Below are 24554 nucleotides of genomic sequence, written 5' to 3'. Positions count from 1 at the left end.
TATATTGCAGAGGCGCCGTTCTGTATTTATGGTTACGGTTGTGTCTGCTTTGCCATTATAAATTCCTATTATTAGGAGTTTACAACACGCCTGTAAAAATTTGTAGTGGATGGAAACTTGACACATAAAGGTCGACCCCATAATAATGTAGTTCTTAAAAAACAATTTTAAAAACTTCGAGTCATTCTTAGATTATGTGAATATTAAAATATTGGTTCTAATTTTAGTATAGTCTGGTTTCTTATCACCATAGCATGAACTCTGATTTTACCACAGTAAAAAATGCCATAGTTGCATTTGCTTGTTGTGATTTGCTTTTGCAGTGTCTGCTCTTCCCTCAAGGTGGGGAGGGTTTCGTAGTGTTGGATCCGGGCCTCTGCCAGGCCCTGACAATAAGCAGGTACCAGAAAATGGAAAATAGCACCTGTCCTATTGTCTTGGGTGCTCGCTTGCAGTGCACTGGTTTTCAGCTTTCTCAAGCATGAAGTTTTAGTCAAAGCAATGTGACGCCGCTGCCTTAGAAGTAAAGTAGCTAGGCTGTAAGCTTTGCTGACATCTTTAAAGGACTCAAGGACCAGGAATCATGAAATATTAATCTTTACAATAATGAGTTTAAAATTATCTGGCTTTTTTTGTGGTAGTACTTGAACACTAAATTGTGATTTTCTCCAAAGTTGTATGCATAAACAGGAATAGTTTTTAAAGTGTTTTTGGATATCATGCAGTCCACAGAGCTGAACAACTTGAAATTTTCTGTTGCAATGAGTCTATATAAAGAGGAACGAGAGCAATGAATAACAAAATTAACTTAGTTTTGCTCTGTGAATTGAGGTTATTCATTTGTCTTTTGAAAACCACACGGACGTAAGTATTTAAGTCATCGCAGTAATATAAGATTCTCATGATGCTGTTAATAAAAGGTTTACTGGTGAGCACTGTGGACAGATCTGATGGTGAGTCAAACCAAAAATTTACCCAGCTGAGGATCTGTGGTAGTGGCTGGAAGGAGGTGCTTCAGTTCAAGAGAGTTTGTAGGCTGTGGATTTCTTGGAGATTGTGTCTGGACTGTTCTTCTTAATAGCTGCTGATGAATTTATCTCTCAGCTTGAAATAATGCCTCTTTCTAATTATTTGTGTCACTTGCAGCTGCAGGAAGGGTTTTTCTTATCTGTCCAAAGTTATTATGAGGTACTATGGAGTATTACTATAGTGCAATGTAACACCTGAATACAGAATTTCTGGTGTTTTACAGGACAGTGAAATAATCTCAGTATTCAGTCATTGTAGCAAATGAAATACCAAACTTTGCTCTGTTGTGGATTCTTAACAAACACATTGTTAACTACTGTAATGGTAAGGTGACACTATGATAATGATGCCCTTACAATTGAATTGAAAGAAACATCAAAGGCTAAAAACCAAGTTGCTCATGAAGTCGGGTTTGAATTAACCATGGTAATGTCAAAATGAGAGCGATCTTTCAATTTGTGAAGTCTTGGAGTAGTCTGTGTTCAAGGACAGCACCTGTCCCAGTGCCTCAGGATAGCTGTTGTCAGCGTGCTTTAACATAATTCAAATTTTGCTGAAAAGTTTGCAGAAAAGGCTTACATCACTGACAGTGGCATTTCTCAGTGTTAAATTCCTTAAGACAGATGGTTGTCGTCTGTGCTGGAGCTGTTCTGTCTGTTCACTAAACATTTAAAGTTAAAAGAAGACGAGTCAATTGGGTTATCATAGTAGCTGTATATATACATTCAGGTTTGAAGAACAAATCTCTTCATCGCTTGATATCAATATTTGAGCTCCTTCTGTGCTCCAGCATATCACCACAGATTTAGGGAAATACATATGTTTCTGTACCGATAACTTACTGAAAAAGCTTTTTAAAAAAACATCTAAAAATAAATCTGATTTTTTAATTTTCTTTTTTTGTGTGTGTGTGTTTTTGTTTGTTTGTTTTGTTTTCAGTGGTTCCACCAGGAAGCCCTGGACCTATCACTCGACATGAGTCGTATGACAGCTTAGCATCTGACCACAGCGGACAAGAGGATGAAGAGTGGCTTTCACAGGTATGCTCTTATGGAACATTCCAGTACAGAAGTGAAACAGTAATAATGTCCACTAGAAGTAAAATCCACAACTTTGCTCAGAATTGAAAGTAAACTCCCAGTGGACCATGGCTATTGCCTTGTGTAAAACTGACTTCACTCCTGACTTAACACTGTAGGAGTTTGACTGTCTTTAAGTTTTATACAAACTATATTAAAAACTATATAAAGCCCCAGTCATTATTGGCACAAGTCACATCCTGGGCAAGTTCAGGGTAAAGTAAGAAGTTTAAGTTGTCCACAGAAATTACCTAACTACATTTTTCTCCTGACATGGTCCTCTTTAGACATGGATACAAAAGTGGGCTTAGCAAAATAAGGATGCCTTTTCAGTTGTGACCTGTGTTATACTCACTGCATTTTAGTGTAAAAATGGTAGATTAACTGGTTTAATTCCTTTTTTCCCTGATTTTCTGTTAGTGCATTCCTAGCTGATAATCGCTTCGAGCTATGGCTAGATACAAATACTATGGTGCATTAAAATAATCCTGCTTGGTGAAATATTTTTATATGAGATTAAATCTTGGTAATTTTAGCCATTCTTGCCTTGTTTCAGTAAGTGAAGCTTCTTTTTAAGAACTCAGTAAATGCTTGATGATTTGGCTCAAAGCTTAACTTCAGTTTAAGATTGTAAGTCATGAATAATACACCGAGAATTAGGTCCTTTTAGAAATAAAAGGCTAGAGAGAAATAAATAAAATTTAAGAATGCTTTGGATTTACTAAAGCAATTATAGGTACCTGATACGTGGTTTTCATCCTGACAAAATATGTGGGTTTCCTTCGTTTTAAGGACAATGTTATTATGGGAGTGAGGCATTAAATGTGTTGCTGAGCTATGTGGCATCATTTCATGAATATTAAATATTTGCAGATGTGATTTGCTTCTCCTGCTGGTGTATAAATCATACACAACATTTTCCTAAAATGAGAAGGTGGGTTTCCACATGCACCCCCCTGGGAGTTGCATTCATTGGGGAATTTATTCTTGTAAATCCACTTAACCCGGCCTAAATTTTCAAACATAACTACACGTTCATGTAACTTGTTGGCTTAGTTTGTCTCTAATTTCTCAGAGCATAAAGGTGGTGAAACTAGTGGATCACTGTAGTCAATGGGAATTTTGTGACTGAGCTTACTGGGGCCAAGATTTCACCTGTAGTATTCCTTATACTTGTAAAACCTCTCCAGTACTGTTTGGATAGTTGAGCTTATTTGCCTGTTTTGGTGACTTAGCAGTATGGTGGGCAACCTCAGGGAAAAAGAGTAAAGTAAACCCATGTTATGAGGGTTGGTATACTGCTAACTCTTGGAAGATAAACAATGTCAAAGGAACTTAAGACTGCTCAGACTTCATCACGTCTATCCCCCTACCAGACTAAATGTAAGGAAAAAAAAAGTGACATCCCTCAGAACACAGATAATTCAGAGATTGCTTCGGGAATGTTTAATTTTTGCTAAGTGAAACGAGTGATGATATCTCTTTTGAGCATGAAGATGCTAGCATTCTCTAAGCAAGCCACTTTAGATTAAGCCTAAAGTGCAAGTATGTTTTTCAAAATTAAAGTGTTGTTATCAACAGTAACAGCATGCAGTGAAAAAACACTGCCCTTCACTTCAACTTTTCAATTAGAACAGTGGGTAATGTGTGCTGTCAGTGTGAAGTAGATACAATATGTTTGTCCTGCACACAACAGGAGAGTGAATAGGAACATCTGGCCATAGCCTCAGTAAAATTGCAAAGGCATCTGTTTACCTCTCGGCTCTGTGACACTGATGGTTTCAAGCTTAAAATATACAGATTACTTTATCTGTGGCCTAATTTACACTGCTACATAAAAGCTACTTGACTCAGAAACATCTACAGTCAATCTGAGTTACGCTAAGATAAATGCAAAGATGGAAGTAGTGCTAAATAGGCTGTGCATTTGTCATTTTACGTTAGCAGAGAACTTAGAACATTATCCAGTGTTTAAAATTGTTTCTTAAAGAATTAAGAATCACTATTAGTACACATATATGAGTAAAGAAGACTGTAAGATGCACTTGCATGTCATAGAGATACAAAAATATATTTTCATGAACTTGCTTACTAAATTACATTCTTCGTGTGAAGCTAATCATTGTTTTAGCAAAAATTTATAGGAATTTAGCAGTCTGTTTTTGTCATCTTAAAAATATGAGTTTACCAGAGCTTAGTATTTTCATTTCACGTTGCCTGTTTCTGATCTTTAAAAGCTGTTTTATTTATTTTTTAATTCTATTACTGAGGACTGTTGTTTGCTCTTCTATTTACAAGGCCGAATCCTGATCATGTACATTGCCGAAAATGTTACATTCTTAAATTCCCATGGTTGTTTGTATTCCTAGAGTTGACATATTTCAGTTTGTAAAAGTTGATACTCATCAGGTGTATAGCTATCAGCATGAAAAGACATTTCTCAAAAGCATTTTGAATGCATTATTTGCTTCAATAACTTATTTTCTGAAATTCATATCTAGACTCATTGAGAGCCAATACCTAAAGGAAAATTTGAGTATTTGAAATTATTGTTTATTAGATACACCCGCTGTATTCTCTGTGCCTTTTGGAAGTAGGCAGGGAACTGTGACACTTCCGTCTGTGTTTGTGTGTACATCCACACGTAAACATGCCCATGGATATATGTCTCATATGCACCTATTATATAAAGTATGTGTGGTTATTCATGGCAAGCCAACACCCTTAGCTTTGTTTTAATTGTCAGAATTTCAGTTCAATCAGTATGCGTCTGCCCTTCTAAGCTCTGTGTTGCACATACATGCTTGTCTTCCATCAGCATAGTAATGAATGTGACCCGAGGTGCTCAGTGTCTCACAGTGCACTTCACGTTGCTCTCTGTTACAAATCTTGTTGCTTTCCAGCAAGATGGTCTCTGCCAGCAGTTTCCTCGGCTATGCCAACAATAATTACGAGCTTTGATTTGATATACAGTTCGCACTACATACATGTGAAGCAGTGCTGTTTAACGTGTGAACTTTTAGAAAGCAGCCGGAACAAAGCTGTAACAGCTTGCTTTTAAAAAGTGTATCTTGTGTCCTAGTCAGGATTGAAGGTACTGACAAGAATATTTGGGGAAAATAAGCTTTCAGTTCCTCTGTCCACTTCATGTAGGTGCAGGCAGAACTGTGTTCCCCCATTTGCTGCCACAGCAGGAGATGTTTAGCAGTTGAGTTATAGCATGTATTTCGTAACGCCAGGGGGAGGAATGAACAGGACCAGGTGGAGGTGGCCAGGATGGACTGACAGTCTTCTGAGCAGTTTTAAGAACTGGGTGCAGTGTCCTAAAGCTGGTGGTTCAGGGGCTTTCACAGCTCTTCAAGAAGCTCTTGCCTTTGGCTACAGCATCCTTTCTCTAGCAAGGATGTTCTGAAATTCAGTGTTTCCCTGAACTGATGGCACAAAACGCTCTTTTTGCTCGAGAACAACAGGAGTCTGGGGCTTCGGTGCATTGAAAGAACCACTCAGTGTATTCGGTTGCAGTTTTGTGTTGACCGTTTCCCATATTCCCACAGGTTGAAATAGTGACTCACACCGGGCCTCATCGGCGCCTGTGGATGGGCCCCCAGTTCCAGTTCAAAACAATTCACCCCTCCGGCCAAACCACTGTCATTTCATCCAGTTCGTCAGTGCTGCAGTCGCATGGTCCCAGTGACACCCCGCAGCCTCTTCTGGACTTCGATACAGATGACCTTGATCTCAATAGTCTCAGGTAAGCATAAAATGAATTTCTGAGCTGTTTCACATTTGTTGTGTGAATACCTTACCTTATGCTTAAATGAGGCCATCTGTGTAGAACCTGTAATAGTTTTCATCAAGCTTGTCCAGATGAAAGTCTGAGAAAAGCGTATGACTCAACAACAATAAAAATTCATCCAGGCCAAACAGCTTAGATTCCATTTTGCCACCTCTTCCTGTGTAAATTACAATGAAAGATAGTAAAAAGTGTGTTCTTTCATTGTAGGTGGCCTTGAAAGGTGGCCTTGCTCAGCATTGTCTTAGCTTTTACAGTTCTGCATTACTTTAAAAGATAATTCTCTCAGTCATGAGTAGGAGCGTTGTGCCATGAAGTGGCCAGTATGTTCAAAGAGTAAGGGAGCTTCTGGAATATTTTTCCCCTTCCCCCCCCCCTTTTTTTTTTTTTCCATTTTCATTGCTTCCTTCTTTCATTGCTTTCTTCTTTTTCATGTATTTAATTCATCTGTCTTTTGACATTGGTTGATTTGGAATTGGGAGGGGGTGGCCTAGAAGAGTGGGGATTTAGAAGAATGCGGATTTAAAGTTATGGATAGCAAGCAATTTTGTAGAACTGCTTTATGCACCATTTGTTTCTGTGCCCTGTCCAGTAGCTCTCAAGATTTAACAACATTTAACAATGACCAGTCCTATTAAAAGTGAGCAGGTTGGCCTTGGGCTGAAAATACATGCTTTTGAAATATGTGATTTCTCCTTGCATATGATTGCTCCTGCAAGTAAGGATTTAAATGTAAAATATGTTATTAAATGATATTTTTATGTTATCTATATGCATACATTAACAGAAAGCAGAAAGTTAAGAAATGAATATATAGGTGTATAAATTAATATATATATATATATACACAACAAAAGTAGTAGGCATTTACAGATGTACCTCTTCTCCTAAGCTGGTAAAGAAATTGCTGCTGTTCTGGAAGAATTTTAAGCAGTTTGGATAGGGTGGGTTTATTTGGGGGAGGGGGTGGTACTCACATCTGAGACATAATTTAGGGATATTCACATTGTGTATAGTCTTGATCTGTCTGTAGATGGACTATCCATACCTTGGCACCATGAAGTGAAGGAAAATTTTTAACTATTGGCAGATTTCAAAATAAGTAGTTGCTTAATTGGTCACCTGTTTCAGGTTTGTGATTTGGTTGTAGCCCTTCTGAGCAACGATTTTGACCCAGGTGGTAACTATAACTTACCATTTAGGATCCAGCCAGTTCGTTCAGAACCTGTTAGCATGCCGGGGTCATCACGTCCGGTTTCTGATCGCAGAGGAGTTTCAACAGTGATTGATGCTACCTCAGGTAGAAACACGCTTATTTTTCTGTTTTCTTTGATACTCGTGGCATTCATCAATCTTGTCTTTTTTTGTCTGGTAGCATGTTTACTAACTAATGCTATATACTTAAAAGGTTATCACGATTTTCAGCTGTGCTGTAGAGTAAGTGCTGTCTTACACAAATATATACTGAAGGCTAAAATAATGATGACTCTTTTCCTCTTACCACTCAAATTTGAAGTCACAGCATTGTCATAAAATATAAACACAATATTTACATGAAGTTTAACATGTGCTCTGGAATGCTAAGAAATGTGTAAACTAAAAAGCAAAACACTTGCAAATGCTAACACTGAAATGCTTTTATTAATGAATGCCTAAAGCATAAAATATTACAATTCCATCCCATTTACAAAATACCTTTCATTGAAATGTAATCATAAATGTAATTGATTTCTGTGAACGGTCAAGACAACAGGGTAGTTTAACTAATGTTTGTGTAACAGTTGCATTTTCACTACTCTGCTCTAAAAGAGTGTGTGTAAATTTAATACTACAGCGGTTACATTAATATCAACATAATAATATATGTACTATAAAGTTTTCTTCTTTTTTCTCAGTGCTGGGGTATAGTCTATATAAAGAACCAAAGACAACAGAGCTTTATATTTTAGTACAGCTGTATAGCGTCTGAAGGTTCCACACAGCAGGATTTTGTCAAATAAAATCTCTCACAAGTAGAATTATTAAACACACAGCATTAGTCAAACAGTCAAGTCAGAGAGGATTTTAATCTTTAGTGATTTGAAAATCCCTGGAGACTGCTGATTGGATTGAGGTTAAACTGTAAAAGGAGACTGTAACACATACAGAAAGTGATTTCTGAAGGTTGTTTTAAAGAGAGTTAAAATAAAAGCTCCTGTTCCAGACTCTGTTTGCTATAGTTATAAATTCTGAGTCCAAGGTACTGCATTGTTTGCCAAATTAATTTATTTGGGTATTAGAGGATATTTCTCAGATCTGTTTATAACTGAGTTCAGTAATAACTACATTTACTTTGGGTATTGAGGATTGTCATTCTAAATTCCATTTTCAAATATTTAAAACTTGTTAAATTAATTCACATTGAGCTTAGACAGACATCTGATGTTGGTTATTTAAAAGGAATTGTATTTGTTTTAGTATATGTGAATATAATTTTGTAAATAATTATTCAATTTAAAAAAAATTATAAATGCATCAGTTACGATTTTTTGGGACTAGTTCATCTCTGTCTATTACCCCTAGAAGTTACAAGCTGGCATCACAGGAGTGCTTCTGTCTGTGTATCTGATGCTTCAGATTCAGAGTGATTAATGACATAGTTGTTGTTTGCTATCAGCATGACTGTGCCAGCTGATACAGATAGAGACATCTGGGTTATCAGGGTGGGGGATTTTTCATATTTTTTTCCTTGAGTGTGAATGGAGCAGTACAGTTCCTGTAACAGGGATACGTATTAATTGTGGAATACAACTGTTCTGTAACTGTGCTGTGTTCTGAAACTGTTTTGTTCCAACGACACCAGAAACAATAAACCACGTAGGACCATACCTCTTCTATGCTAAACAACCTTTCCTATAGCATAGATGGGGCCTTAAAGTGAAATGGCTCATATGAATGTGATGAAGCTCTATTGGTAATGCATTTAACATGTGTCCATATTAAAATTGCCAAAGTCAATTGTATACATTGTTATGACACTAAAAATATATTTACTGTACAGCAGTGACTCAGTTTTATTGTAACACCTCATAAGTTTCTTATAAACAATACATGGATTTTGTTAGAGACATGCTGATAGCAGTATTTTATTTAACTTCACTGCCAGGCGGTTTGGATTTGAATTGATTTTTGATTCAGGGACTTCAGCATCTATTTGCAGTTTTCATATTGCCTGGTCCTTAGTCCTTTCCCATGCAGACAGTGTTAGTCCGTGTTAAGGATAGACGTGCCAGGTTATGTGAGATGGTACAGAGATGTGAATTCTGCTACAGAGTAGAAGAAACGCAAGAAAAAACGTGCAGTGTTTTTTGAAATTTTATGAGATTCTTGTAACAGAGCCCAGCGATAGAAAGAAGAGCATATTGTATTGCTTTCTTTTCTTCCTACCTTTGAGATGTGTGGAAAACTACATAAAGCTCAGCTGTGCATGGAAAGGTTTATTTTAAATGTTCATGTGCAACATTGCATATTTTATATTATAGCTCACTACTGTAAATATTCTCATTTCCTGCTATTACCAAGGCATGCCCTAAGTGGCTTGCATTCTTTATGGAAAACAAATTTATTGGAAAATACGTTTTTAGGTTTGAAGGATTTTTTTTTTTAAGTAGGTCATAAATTTTTACTACCTAAGCTGAACCAGGAAGTGATTCTTCAGTTATGACCCTTGCATTTGAGTCTGTTGCACTTTATGAAGATGCTTATCTGGCTGTTTGATTGCCTGTTGCTTAGAGATACAACCAGCGTGGCGCCTCTCCTTATCTAACTCCATCACTTGTTCTTCCTATCAAAAGATTTCAAGTACATGTTTATCATCTTTAATTATTCTTCCGCCATTCTTTATAGCTTCCTTCCTTCTCCCCTGTTGGTGACAACTCTGTCGTGGCATTTAATAAGATAGTTGTGTATTTTTTTTACCGTGATTTTACATGTGTCTGTAAAAGGGTGGCATACTAACAACAATATACTCTCACGAGATCATTTGAAAAAACCTTCATTTTAAAAAAAGTGAAGAACTCAAATACTTATGTCAGTCATGACCATTTGCAATAGCATTTTCAGGGTGGATGGCAGTATCTATAAAGATTACATGGATACATAAAAGAAAGGTGGATCTCAATATAATTACCTAAATCTTACTTACAATTCTTCTAAGATAATCTTCCCTGTGTTATTTTTTTTTTAAATTGAATCTTTAAGAAGTTTGCAAAAACATAGTCACCTAAGGTTACTGGACATTTGTCCCTCTGTGCACACATTTTAGTCATACGCCTCAGAGAGAGAATGTACCCTCAAGGATTAAATTAACTGTAATTCCAGATGCTGTTCCAGATTCACAGTAAGAAATGTTAAAGGGACAACATTGGGTTTAAAGCTTTGTAACGCAGGAAGCTTTAACACACACCAAAAGAAAGACTTGTATGCACAGCAAATAAATGCTTACCGTGTATGGCAAGCAGGTATGTGTGCTTGTGTGTCCGTGTCCATCCTCACTGAAGATGCGCTGAGGCTATTGGCTTATTGCATCACGTTTAACAAAGGTGGGGTGGGGATATAGAGATCACAGATGGAAATTGTGTGACTGCGGACAGCCGGCTAGATGGGAGAGGCTTTCGGTTAAGTCAGGTTGCGTTGAAGACTTCATTAGACAACAGGTGCAAGAGAAACCTTTCAAGTGCCCCATCTGGAGGAGATGCTGCAGCTGAAGGTCACGCTCTTTATGCAACCAAACCAATGAATCCTGAGAGAGAAATCAGTAGGGCAACACAAAATGTTTGTTTCAGAATGACCTGGCTCTATTTCAGACGAGTGTTCTACAGGCATGACTTAAAAGCTGTACTTCACCTGTATACATGGAATGCTGCTCCTTTCTTTGGTGTGACTAGAAGTAGATAAGATTTTTGGGTAGCTGAGGATATCTAAAAAATAATGGAAACTAAGCTAGAAAGCAGAAGCATTGCCTAGACACGTAATCGAATATTACCAGTGACGAACGAGGCACTTTCTGAGTTTTGTACTATAACCTGTAGGGAAATACTGCATGTCATGTACACCTGAAAAATCGAAACTGATAGAACCCTGCTAAAAATAAATAATGGAGAAATTAAAGGGGTGCAGAGGGCTAGGGTATCTGCATGGAACAACAAATCCCAACTTTCATAAATAGAAAGAAAACCTCTAGAGAAAGGATTTTGTTGCAGGTCCCGATCACCCTAAATCAGGTCACACAACTGCGTTGAGTCTTTTAGGGCAAACGTTTCCCTTAAGCTGTAACAAATGTGTTGAAGGGCTCAGGTATGCCCAGTCATACCTGTAAATGCAGTCCTGCTCTGTTAAAACTGTGCACACCTGTGTGTGGTTATGAAATGCCCTGTTTATTCCCTCATGCAAAGAGGTTTTTGACACTTACTCGTCAATCAAGTAATGATTTGGTTGCATTGTCAGCTGAGTAGAAAAACATTGACAAAGAAGAAGCGGTCTGACGTCTCCTCTGCATCAACCTTTTCCTTCCCTACTCAGAGTGAGTTCTCTGTTTCTTTCTTGATGTGCACAAAGACAGAAGTTAGGGCAAGAAAACTTTTAAGGAATGAAATGAAATTGTAGAAGAAAAAGATCCTGAGTGTTTTTTTCCTTGGATTTTGTATGGGGCAGGGGGAACACTTAGGTTCTTCTCTTAAACCTGGCATGTGCTGTGCTTCTTAGGGATGCATGCATCATTTTTTAATGAAGATTGTTTATTACTGTTGCATGAAGCATTGACAATACTGAGCTCTCTTCTGGTTACCTCAATCAATGCCCTCTTGAAATTGGCTTGTAATTTAGTACTTCCCTTTCTTTTCTTTGTGACTGGCTGGCCATGGATGGGTAGCTTGGTGCCTTCAGGGGGCTTAATGAACAGAAGATCTGACTTGGGGCTTGGATTTTGTGGGGGTGGGAGGTTACCTCCCCTCCCTTCCCTCTGCCTGTGAAGGATCTTTTATTGTTCATCACCACACCTGTGAGATAGGGACCATGGGACAAATTCTTACTGTCCAGCAATGCTCTCACTTGGAATTTAATAAACACTTCTGCTGTCACACCTTAAACCATCTGAGCTCTTTTCTGTTGTACGTGCAATCAAATATTTATTCCCAAATGCTGTACACCAGAAAGTGCTGCCTTGGAGTAGCGGAGATCAGTTATTCAGGTAGTAAAGATGTGTGAATGCAGCTGGCAGATGAAGTCACCAACATTATGAATTCCCAGGCTGTCCTTATTGCCACAGGCAATAACTGACAGGGCTGAGCGCTCGCTGGTTTCCCGTTACGGGCGCTGGTAGGGCCCGAGGAGTCCTGGCGTCACGGATACCTGAGCTGCCCTGCTTGAGTGGAGCCGGTCGGGGCTGCAGGGTGCTCCCGCGGAGAGATGTAATCAATACGGTCTGGAGTCCTTGACCTGAACCTGTAATTACCTGGACGGCATAAAGGTAGTTTGTTGTTGCAGATAGCGATTGCACTCTGATGCTCCGAGTATAATGCCGAGCTTTGAAGCCAAGGAAGAGATTTGGCCCTTGGTCTATTCTTCACAGCAGCTGCAGTTTTAATAATGGTCGTATAACAAGCTGCTCTTAGAGGGCATCGCCTGCTCGGTGACAGCAAAAAGACATACCCAGTCCTGGTGTTTTCTACTTCTACATTCTGTCAGTTTAAATCTAAATGAGTTGAAGTTATGGTTCTTTCCTGTAACAACTTCCGAGCAAATTCCGTTAATATACCTATTTAAAACACTTATTATGTTACTTATTTGAAAAATGTAGTATTTCCAGGCTAATCATAACGTGGGATATACTCGGTTTTTTAGTGATGAGTTATCACACACTTGCACGTGCTCCCTCCATCTTACTTGTGTGTTTAACTAAATAAGTGTTCGTGTGTGTGTTGGTGAGCCACGCAGTACAAAATTCTGGTACCTAGAATTTTCTCAACTTGAACTAGTTTATCTAATTTGAGAAAATGTTGTCTGATGATTTCTGAAGAGGGCCTGAAGACAGAAATGACTTCAGCAGGCTCCGAGATGCCAATGCAGTATACATGATTACATCTCGAAACAACTATGCCCTATAGACTACGAAGATGTGAAGAGAAGCTAAAATGACCTGACACTGCTGGCTGGGCACTCGGTGCTGGATCACTGCCTGGCTTGGGAAAAGACTCAGCTGCAGGGATACATGGAGTAGCATTAATGTCTTGAAACACTGGTGGGTGTTTTCTGGAGGCAGGAGAAGTATGCTGAAGAGGAAGTGCATGGGTCAGTGACAGAACAGCAGCAGAATCATTCTGTAGTGATTTATTTTTGCCTCCCTGTGATGGTTGTCGGTGGGTTAGCCTGTCAGCTCTGGAGGTAACAGAAGGTGGTCATGTGGGGCTCTCAAGCCCGGCACCCTGCAGGTGACAGAGGAGACTTCTTCCTCATCCCAGTTTGCCTTTGGTTTAGCTGAGGAAGCTGGTAGCAGTTGAAGCAATTCATCTCTTCTAAGGTTGTTGTGCTTTGCCATGTCTGTGCCCATTATCTTTAAAAAAAAAAAAAAAAAAAAGGCGTTATATGCAAGTTAGTTTCACAGACACAAGTGAAAATTAAAATTCAACAATTCCTAGATGTCGTTGTGTTAGGTTGAATCTGACTGTAAGCAATGTAAATTACTCAAGGTGCTTAAGCTCACAAAGGTTATTCACCTTGTTCATCTTGCTAATGTGGTGTTTGGTAATCCACAGGATTCTGACAAACAATAAAAGCAGCAATTTCCATGTTGATGTCATAGCTAGGTGACAGCATAACTGTGACCTCAGCAACGTAATAACAAAATACCAGATAATGAGATTTTTCTTCAGATGTGAAGGTTGTCCCAGGGAGGGCTCCGGGGACAACGTTAATGGTCATTGGTGCAGCCCTCAGTTGCTCAGACAGTTGTTCTCATGTCACACAACCCACTTGACGCGTGTACCAGTGGTCCATTAATGTAGACAGTGGAGTGTCTTATTGCTTAAGTGTTACATACTAACTTCCAGCTGGGAAAGCCACCTTCAGTTCGCATAATGGCTTGTCAGCTGAAAAATAGCAGTGTGCTAGAGCATGGTCTGTTCCAAGCATATAAATGCCTCCTGTTTTTCTGTGGGGAAAAGTCCATAACACACGGCAGTATTCTGCGTATCAGGAGCTAAAGCACGCTCATTCTGAATATCAGATTGTCTTGTGTACCCTTTTATTGTCCTTCATTAGCAGTTGTTGTTAATGTTTTGCATAGATAGCTTTAAAGCTCAGAATAAGTGGAAAGTGTTGATTCTAATCATATCTGACACCACAATCTTCTGTGGAACAACACATGAGCTGAGATTCCCGATGGGCTCCTGTAGGATACAATATTTATTATAGCTTGAGATCTGAGAGCTCCTAGCTACTGTTAAACTTACAAGAGATCCAGAAACCTCAGTGTCTGTACTTGTTTTTGTAGATTGCACAGAAATAACGCACTGTGCAGTATTTGCAAAGAAGTCTGTTCATTGACGTGTCTGTTCCTTTTGTACAGTGCTTAAAGGAATGATTTTACGAATCTTAATATTTTTATAAGCTTGTATTATATACTCATCTATTAATCTAGACTGTTTGAAATGTTCTTAAAATGTTATTAGATGTGCAAGTTAAAAGATGAATATTTGAACACCCACTTGCACATGAATTTTAAAGTCAGTATTTTTCAGGCAAAGCTTTTGTTTAGAAAGTTTTCCAGTTTATGCTAAGGAGATGTCCCTATTTAACAATTCCCTAAATTAGGCCACCCTTCACACTTCTTGCTCATTGTTTTCCATGTTTGCTTTGAAAAACCTCTAAATGTGCTCCATTATTTCTTGTTTCATCTTCTCCAGTCTGTACTGTAGTCTCTGTTGGACTCTCAGTTTGTCGCCCTGTGGATTGCTTGCTAGTTCTGGTCCTCTTGAGACCCTGCAAGTTGTCCTCCGCTGCCTTCAGGAACTGTTCCAGCACGTCAGCCCTTGTCCTCAGGGCCCTGTGGGCTGTTCCTTTTGTCTTTCAGCTTCCTCCTGCCTGTCAAATACCCCAGGAGGTTTGATGTCCACAGCCCGGGAGCACAGCAACCACCTTAAAACTGTATTGGTTGTGATAGCTTCTTTAGAACAATGAGATCTGTAGGTGTAAAACTGGGCATGAAGCAGTCTTCAAGAATGTTTTTTTGAGTTTTATTTTTAAAGATGGTTGGAAGTGGTGGGGCAGCTACTGAACAATGTCTCCTGGTTTCATAATGAATCCCTTTTTTTTTTAATTCCCCTCTTCATTAGAAGATAAAAATAGCTTTAAAAAAAAGTATCCTGGGTTGTTTATTTTTTTCCCAAGTGAGATGATAATGCTATGTTTTAAATCAAAATCAGCCCCCCAAGAGAAGGAGAAACTGAGGCAGAGCAGATAAGCTGCTCTTGCTGTGCAGCCAGTGAGCTCTCAGCTGTGCAGCATGGGGCTTGGCCTCCAGTGTTGTACCAGAAAGTACTTTCAATGTCATCACAGCAATGAACAGCACATTTTTGCAATGTTTGTTCATTTCTCCAAAGAAATGAAGGGCTAGATATTCCTGAGTAAGCCTAACCTCCCTTAAATCTCTGATTTTCTTCTCACTTGTATTTCTTCATACTGCAGATAACATAATATTTATAGAATCATTAAATAATGCGAGTTGGAAAAAACAGTGTTCATCTGGTCCAACCCAGTGCTCACGGTGCAAAAACTACACAAGCTCTCTACAGACTCTTTGCCCTAACTATATCTGGTTCTTCACTGAAGCGGCTTTAAACAAGAGCACCAGTCCTCACATGTTTTTTCTTGGCGTATTGTCAGCATATGCACCTATTTTCACCATTGCTAATCCAAAACCAGCATGTTTTAGCTGTTGTTCCTTCAAGTGTAATATTGATGAGGGAGCAGAAGTGTGGGTTTAGGTATATGCCACATAAAACCGAACTATTTGGCATGATAAATTAGCCAGGCGTTTGATGTGTTTTTAAGGTGGAGTTTGATCCTTTGAGGATGTGTTAATCACTGCCTCCTCACTCAGGCTCCTCGCTGAAGTAGGGATGTCCTCTGTTGGAAATATTTATAGCTAGGTTGAAGTACAGTCTGTTGGTTTTTACTTGTGTATGTTTTATTGTTTCAGTGATGTAAGGGGTAAAAAAAAAAAAAAAAAAAGATGGAAAATATGTTGTTTTTCTTAATTATCCAATCCTGTGAAATAGCCGTCGGCTTGCAGTTGCCTTTGCTCCTCCCCCTGCCTTGGACTCCATCCCTGGCGTTATCCCAGGCAGTTTTTAATAGCGCTTTATCTGCTGCTTGTGCTGCTTTTAACTTTCACTTTTTATTAGAACCAAAGCTAAATTGGGCGCTAGCGCTGGAGCTGTGGGTGGAGTGCTGCAAGGAGCCAAGGCTGGTGCCAGCGAGCAGTGGCCGCAGAGCAGCCGTGGGGGCGAGCGGGGTGGCGGGGGCCCGCTTGTCCCTGTCCTCCTCCGCCCGTTCCATCTGCAGGTCTGGAGCTGCTGGTGGTGCCCCCGGCCAGGGGGCTGCGAAAAGGAGCGTCGTGGTCTTACGGTGCTGAGCGCCGGGACAGCCTGCCTCCGGCTCGCCTCCTTCCAGAAAGAATTCAGTCTGAGGGAGCACGTAAAGCCGAGCACTTCGCATACAAAACCACATAAACCGTACGGTGCTGTTCCCCTTGTAAAGGTGAAAACAAGCAGGTCACAGTCAGTAAATGACAGAAAGCAGACTTGGGATTATTCACATCATTAGCACAGGATTTCTCCAGATAAGAGAAGTGGTATATGAGCCTCTCTTGCCCCGAGGCTGTCTTTGGTTTACTGCGCAGGGCGTGGTCCTTTAAAATGGAGCAAGAACAGGGAAAAGAAAAAGGTGGTAATATGACTAACATATGGTTTTTGCTGGAGTTTGGCCACAGATTTAAGGCCTCAGAGAGGATTCCTGGGGCCTTCGTATGCTATCCCAAAACCAACACAAAAGCCTTTCCAAATATATTTTATAAGCTCTGTGATTGTAATAGTCCTACCAAAAATCCCATGTCCCCGGGTCAGGAGGGGTACAGGCCCTTCTCTTCTGAAACCCCCGGCTTGCCAAGTCTCTTTTGCCTGGTATTTCCCTCCAGCAGCGGGCAGCCGTTTGTGCTGCTTGTGCCGGGTGCATGGTGCAGCTTCAGCCGTCGGGGCGTCCAGCACAGCTGCTTTCCCTTGAGCTCACATCTGCTGCGAGCGAGCGGGGTCTACATGAGCTCGCTTGCCTGGGCTTTTGTCCCAGATGCGGCTGGCCCTGGCTGCGTACAACCCACCTGTATTTCTGTGTAATTCATAGAATTCGCTAGGCTTTGGCACGGAGGCCAAAGGCTTGCTCGCGAGTATCTGGTTGGGTTTGAACATTCGTTTTGGTGACCGGCTGCTGTCATTGTCTCCTGTATTACTTTTCCTTCGCGCTGAGTTATAGTGCCATTAGCGGGAGAAATGCAGTGCAGGAAATGCAGACTCTGCAGTTCACAGCCTCTCTTGTTGTTAGGACTCCACAGAGTAGTTTCTAGTCCTGACAATACCGCTTCAGGAAGGGCAGCCTCTGGAAAGATAGAAGCAGCAGAAGCCGCGGATGTAGTAAAGATCACGCTGGCTCTTTGCTAGCAGGACGTTAACTGTATTTGCATTAACTGAAGAATTACCTCTTTAGGTTTTGACCCTTGTTGTTTACAGCAGGAATGGTGAGCAAATCACTGCATGTTATACTGCTTGACCATCAATTAAAATACGCTTTAAAAGTAAGTGTCACGTTCTCTGTTATCGTGGTTGAACGTCAGATTCAGGAATTGACCAAAAGACACAGTCACCTGCAAGGTTGTTCGTGTTCTTTGTGGATTTTTTTTAACAAACTGAAAATTGCCACGGGTTTGGAGACCAAAGGAGATACTGTTCTGCTAGTCTATGGTTTATTTTTTCCTTAAAAACAAACAAACAAACAAAACCCAGCAACAAACAGTATAGAGTGAAACACTTATATGGAAGCACATTTTACCACTGAAGTTAGATAAAAAATTCACCATATCATAAGCGGACCATTTCCCCCTTGATTTGTGTCCAAAATATGAGGAAAAGCATTGCAGATGCATTATGCATTTTACAAAAGAACATATGCACGCATTTAAATCATTTACATTTCATCTTTGCTTTCTCTTATTTTTAACCCATATTATAGTGAATGACAGCGTGTTTGGAAAACCGAGGTTGAAAGCAAAGTTTAAACTTTCATGCACAATAAGCTAAACTGCAAGCAGTGCTTCACTATTTCATGATTTTATTTCAGAGTTTTGCTGATGCCTTCTCCTTTCTCTCCACTGAAACATGTGACCGAAACTTTGGGAATCTGTGGCTTGTGAGGAGAGCTCATAGTGCGGGTGGTGCGTGCTAGTCTTGCAGTGTCTGTGAAGAAAGAGACTGTCCTCAGGAAAATGCTTAGCCACATGCCTGAAGATGTTCTGAATCGAGGCTTAATGAGACTGTTAATTGATTGTTAGCATCAAATATTCCTCCTGCTATAAAATCCTTATCGATGGGGGGTGAGGAGGGCTGTGCAGACACACAGCTCTGTGATGCAGTACCCCACCGTAATGCCTTTTCTACTCTGCCCTGCTGTGCGTTAAAACGACAGCTTCTAACCGATCAGCTTACATAACTGGTAGGTGAGAAAGAATTTGAATCCCGGGCATGATGTTTTGTTTAATGTCATCGGCAGGCACCGCTTCCCCCGTTGCCGGGAGTGGGCAAATAAAATCCAGCTTTATTGGCCTAGTTGTAGCCTTTTAATCACACTTCAGTGAAAGATTGTGCATGCCATGAAGTGCTGAACGTGTGCTCTAAAGTGATGTAATGTGAATCAAGTGCAATGATACGTCAGCTGCGTGGCAGCCTTGAGGCAGGTGAGGGTGCTCACACGGAGGGCTCCGTCGCTTCCCCCGGCCCTGCCTGTGCCTGGCTCCCTGCAGAGCTGCTGGCAGCCCTGGCACGGGGATCTCCAGCTCTGGTGGTGACAAGACCACCGGGCCGAGCCCCGAGTTAGCTCTGCGTGGAGCCAGCTACAGTTTATTAGCTTAGGCTCCATGCCACGCAGAGACAGATAAACTGCTTGCAGACATCGCTGGCCCTCGGTCAGCGTAGCTGAGCTTGAGCCTGTTCCTGTGTGGTAACCGTGCAGGGCTCGGGGTGGTTCAGTGGGAGTGTGACACATGCAGAGGCTGCAGGATTTGTTTGTAAACATAGATTTGAAAGTTAGATGTTCGCACATTCCTCCCAGAGCTCAAAATACAGAACAAATTTTCATCCCTAACAGCTTGTAGAAGTTTTTCCTCATTGTCTCCACCATCTAGACTCTCTGTAAGAGTTAAATCCAGAGTTGTTCATTTATTTTACTAGTAAAGGATTGACTTAAAATTGCAGAAATGATGTGAAGGACCTGTAACTTGTATGTCCATCCTTCCATACTGAAAGCCAAGACAAGAAAGTAAGGGGGTTACAAAAATATTGTTGATACCGAAGCAAATATAGCTGGAGAACATATGCTTTGGTTTTACATTTCTGCCCCTAAAAGGTGACATGTCCCGTGTTTGTCATTTAATTTAACATTCTATATATTTTTAAACGGCTGTATGATTTGAAATCTCCAGATGCAATGCTTTATGCTAAATGAGGTTGACAGTTCAGTGATGTGGAAGGCCATTATCTCACCTTTGTGCTTCTAAACTATAGCCACTTGCCTTTGCCTGTTCATAATGCATTTACTGCCTTGCAGCATAGGAATTTTTAACACCTATTGAAAGCATTAATTAAGTATGCCATACTGATGAGCTCTTTTAAGATGAGCAAAAAGCAAGAACTGATGCTGCTCTTCAAGTTTGTATTTCTCCTATTGCTTGTACTGGGGATTAAGTAGTGGCTGATGAACTCCAGTAATTAATCCAGGCTGGAATACTCTATTACATATTGCTGGAATCTCATATTTCGCACTGAGCAATAATTATTAGTATTAGTTATCTTGGACTGAGGTGATGTCTTTAACATGCCCCTGCAAAGCAAGCATAAGGTGGTCGTGTGCCAGCGCCAGCCTGGTGAGATGTTCCTCCGGTGAGGGAGACGATTGAGAACACGGGCTTCCAAACCACGCCATGGCAAGACCGCTGGATTTTCACACGTACAGTAGAGTGATTTCCCTAAAATCTGAGATCACTCTCGCTATGGTTAATGTATCCTGAAGGATTATGGTTTAGTTTAAAACAATTTTAAGATAAAATAATACCATTGTAGAGGTTTATCTTGAGGTTAATTTACTCAAAGCTGCTACTCCAATTTTTAAGTAGGTTTAGTGACACTGTACGTTCTTGTCCAATGTTTAATTATTAGTGAAAGGGATTTGTGTATTTTCACGAACATCTTTTAACATGAAAGTAGCTGCACAAAGCCTTAGCAGCTAAGAATGTAAAGTTTAAAAAAAAAAAGTTACAAGAGTTTCCATTTTGATGTTTTGTGATTGTATCAGTCCCCTTCTCATAAACTGACATACCTGCATGAGGATACAATTTCCATCTGTTTTGTCCCTTCAGAAGAAAGTTGGTTTCCTATCTCCAGGTTATCATGGAGTGAGGTCCCAGGAGAAGGAGTACTTCCATGGACAGGAGTACCTGGGCAGGCAGGTGAGGCTGGGCGGGCAGAGTACAACAGGACTGCATGCCGTGCTGACCAGGCACAGGCTGGCAGGGAGCAGGAGAAGCAGCTTCCCCATCCTCTGCTGCCGCAGCTAGCTGTGAGCTGAGCTCTCCGGCACGTGAGGAGCCCTGCAGCTTGCTGCCTTCTTCCTGGCAGCTGTGTCTGCTCCCAGCCAAGACGCTTGGTGTGCTTTGATAAAACAGCTCTGAGTAGCTTTATCTCCCTACCAAGTGGGGCTGTCTATAGACCGATGAACGAAAATTCAGACTTTTATATCCTGTTTCTGTTGTCCTGAGTCAGCAGGTCTACTATCGAATCGTTTTTCTATAAACTTGGAAAATGGATAGTCATTACTTGGCCTGTTAAAGTTCAGTAATACAAGGATAAGTCATAAATATGTCACTTGTATCTTAAAACCTAGCCGCCTAGAAACTCTCCCTCTTGTCTAGTCTGGCCTCCAGTGCCTTTGATCACCGTTTTCTCCTCTTTCTCAGTACCACAGCTAACTTCTTAGTTTTCCACTTTTTCCTTTGCCATTGTGACAGTGTTCTGCTGCAGATTACAGCTGTGCTTAGGCACCATAAGGTTTATATGATTAGTCAGCATTTGGTTTCCATATATAGCAAAAGTACGTCTGGAGAAAATATTCTTATACATATTTCCAGGCAGTAGGATCAAAGAGCTCTCTAGGTTCTCAATTTTAATTTATCTCTTCATGCTTGCTGTATAAGGAACATCAAAAAGAATCCGTGTTTGCGGGAGGGAAGGGAGCCTTTTGCTGTGTAGCTTTGGGAGCACCATTCATCCAGGCCAGCTTCAAACCCTGGCCTTTCTTCCTCCACAGCATTGCCGAGATGTGAACTTTTTTGGTTTCGTGCCTACATGTTTCTATGCAGGCATGACTCCTTTTCTTTTCTTGAATCCTGTGACCTTTCCCGTTCTTGTTTCCTTGTACTCCAAACTACCCCTTGGCTCCATTGGCCCCGACTGCAGCTGCTGAGCTCATCTTCCCCCTTTGTCACAGCACACAGCATTTCCCAGAGCTCTCAATCCCTGCGTCGGCTCCTTTTCTGCCATAACACGTTGCGGGTCCGTATGGTTACCTCTAATCCTTCGTTCCTATCTCATCTTTGTAATCTCAGTAATTCCGCTTCATAATATCTCTCAGCATTTGCTTCTACGCGAGAAACTCATCCTTCAGGTGTCAGCTCTCCAAGTACACAAAGCATCTCTGAAACTCTACATCTGCCGCGATGCGTGCCAAAGACGTGATAACCAACAGTGCTTGGAGTTGGGGCTGAGCAGTGGGGTGCGTGTGTAGGTTTGTATTAGCATATTAGGTGCTGTTTCATGTTAGTTTTTCATGCACCAAAATTGGATCCTTTTTTTTCTGCATCTTTTGTTAGATTCCTAAGCCAACAATTTGTGAATTACTGTGGTTTTGAAGGTACACAGCAGCATGGGCGCAACGAAGCGAGTATACTTCAACCATACCAATCCCTGTAGCATTTTTGTATGGTAAATTTTCTGAAATATTGGTATACATAATAATCTCGAGACATTTGAGACTTTTGCATCACATGGTTAGAAATGTCTTTTTTTTTCTTCTGCTGATAGAAGATCTGCATTAAAAATATAATTGGTTTGATTTCAGTCATCTACTCAACATTTCTAAGCTACTTGCCAAATGATCCCAGGTGTGGGATTGCAGCAGGTAATTTCCTGCGCTGTATTTGTGCGGATGATTTTCTGTGTTAGAAGATGATATCAGCTCACCTGGCCTCTCAGTGACAGAGAAATCCTTTGTTTATTCATTTAGTAGGCAGATTAACCCTAATGAATATGGCTTCCTGGAAATAGATACAGGGGACAATAGCAAAGTGAAGAGTGGGGAGAAATGGGGCAAATTCCCTTTTCTTTCTTCACTTCTAAATAATGGTAGCCTTCATAGCAGAGTGTTTTAAATGAGAAAGGAATGTGAAATATGTCAACCAGAAATTCTTGATTTTAAACAAAATCCTTTCTTTTATGGTTCAGAGAGGTGCCGGGGCTTGCTTAGCAAATCTGGTGCAATTCTGCTGCATTGGATCTGTTTGGATGTTTTCTCATGTCAAGAAATAGGATAAAGTGGGCATGCCGAAGATGCTTGCACAGAATGGCACTTAAGTCCTTATAGTTGGAGGACCTGGGTGCATATTTTTTGTTTACTCTTCAATGTTTTGTGGAATGTGTTGTTTTTTGTGGGATTTGTTTTATTTTTTAAATTTAAGTGAATTAGGGGTTAATAATATAATCGTGCTTCAAAATGCATCCTGAGTTGTACTAGGTAACTAGAAAAAAGCGTTAGTATTAATGGCTTAAATTATTTCAGTCAATTTCTTTTTGTTTCATAGGAGTAAAAGCTCTGGAAGGGTGTGTTAACGTGTACGTTGTATTTATGTTGTCTGAGTAGCTGTGTTATAGAAGAAGACTATGTTCATATAAGGGTCATGCTGTTCATATAAGGGTCAGGCTGTTGTTTTTCAGCCATTCTCTTACCTTGAGTCGACACGCAAAGCTTCTTGAAAGCGTTTCAAGCAGCACAGTTTCTTGTGTTCCAGGTGTTGGACGCATGCATGTGTTCTTCATGAGGTCTGTATGAGGTTTATAAAAGGCTGTAACGTTATCAGGCTTATTTAAATAAAGGAGTTGTTTCTCAGATGCCGTTGACGTGACATTGGACTATTGTTCATTACAAAGTCAGAACCTGCCTGGAGAAGTACTCAAGGTGAATCCAAAGCCTCAAGAAGCTGAGGGAGAGAGATGGGCACTGACTTCTTGGGGATATAAATCAGGCACGGTAGTTAGTGTCATGGTGCTGTGCACAGATCCACTGCGGTATCGCTCAGTTTGTTAGAACAGCATTGCTAAATTCTCTTAGATCAGAGAGGATAATGCAATGGTGAATTGTCGTATGCGTGTTAGTATTTATTATGTTTTTACGCATACATGCGGTGAATAGTCAGTATTTCAAAATAGGGGAAAACTTTTTGTAGTTTGCTAACTCAAATCACTATTATAAGCTACTGGTCAAAGTGTAGACATAAGTACAATGAATGGTTTTGCTGTGTTTGAGAAAGGAGCAATTTCTTGCATTTTTATGTGACTGGTACTCGAGATACATTATTCCCAAGATAGATGTGTAGACACAGATGTGAAAATCTCTTAACTTCCAACCAAACTTTTCCAGATCTTATCACTATAATTTATTCTTTACTCTCTGTAGACTAGAAAAATGTCTTCTCTCACATAACTTTATACATTGGAGGGAAAGGAAAGTTCTCTTCTACCACATGCGAAGTGTTGAAGATAGGATACTGTTGGCTTTAGCCTGCTGACTTTTGTAGTTGCCTATAAAAACTCTAGAGTTTCAGAGGGGAAGTGAAAAAACAGAATTTACCTTTCCACAAAGAATAAAAGTTTCCATTGTTTCTTAGTTACATTGCTGAAAATATAAATGTGCAGGAACAGATAATTTTTTGAAAGTATACATTTATGCATGGTTGTGTGTATATGTGTACTGGACAGCCATAAATTACAAATGAATTTGTTTGCTTTGTATGACAATTGTTTCATCCTTCTTAAAGCTACTATTTATATAACCTTTAACCAACCAGAGAGTAGCCAAAGTATTTTCAAGAGTGAGAATTGTTTTTCTGGCTGGTGTGCGTAACAACTTAATTCGCTCCAATTGTGTGGTACAGCGAGCGCTCGCGCTGTGTGGGAACTGACCACGCGGAGATGCAGACAGTTTGCCAGGGGTTTTCTTTTCTGCATGTTAAAGCTCAAAATAGATGT

The 24554-nt window shown here is 40.3% G+C and overlaps 1 protein-coding gene and 1 long non-coding RNA gene across 13 annotated transcripts in view; both read left to right on the top strand.

The window, feature by feature from the left end:
• The window catches only part of BCAS3 (BCAS3 microtubule associated cell migration factor), a 357486-nt gene that overhangs the window by 161085 nt on the left and 171847 nt on the right, over positions 1-24554 (top strand). For all 12 annotated transcript variants that reach the window (XR_010825687.1, XM_066979600.1, XM_066979597.1 and 9 more), the window contains 3 exons: positions 1969-2069; positions 5663-5859; positions 7104-7201. Coding sequence is in view for 11 of the 12 variants with exons in the window: in XM_066979600.1 (XP_066835701.1) it covers positions 1969-2069; positions 5663-5859; positions 7104-7201 (396 nt within the window). In the remaining variant the exon portion in view is untranslated. The remainder of the gene's footprint in view (positions 1-1968; positions 2070-5662; positions 5860-7103; positions 7202-24554) is intronic.
• The window catches only part of LOC125184023 (uncharacterized), a 58900-nt gene continuing 47737 nt past the window's right edge, over positions 13392-24554 (top strand). The window contains exon 1 of the long non-coding RNA XR_007167095.2: positions 13392-24554. This exon is cut by the window's right edge and continues 14610 nt beyond it. This is a non-coding gene — a long non-coding RNA (uncharacterized lncRNA).

The sequence above is a fragment of the Anser cygnoides genome, chromosome 18 (genome assembly GCF_040182565.1).
Source record: "Anser cygnoides isolate HZ-2024a breed goose chromosome 18, Taihu_goose_T2T_genome, whole genome shotgun sequence".
Classification (NCBI taxonomy): domain Eukaryota; kingdom Metazoa; phylum Chordata; class Aves; order Anseriformes; family Anatidae; genus Anser; species Anser cygnoides.
This window is presented reverse-complemented; position numbering and strand designations above follow the sequence as displayed.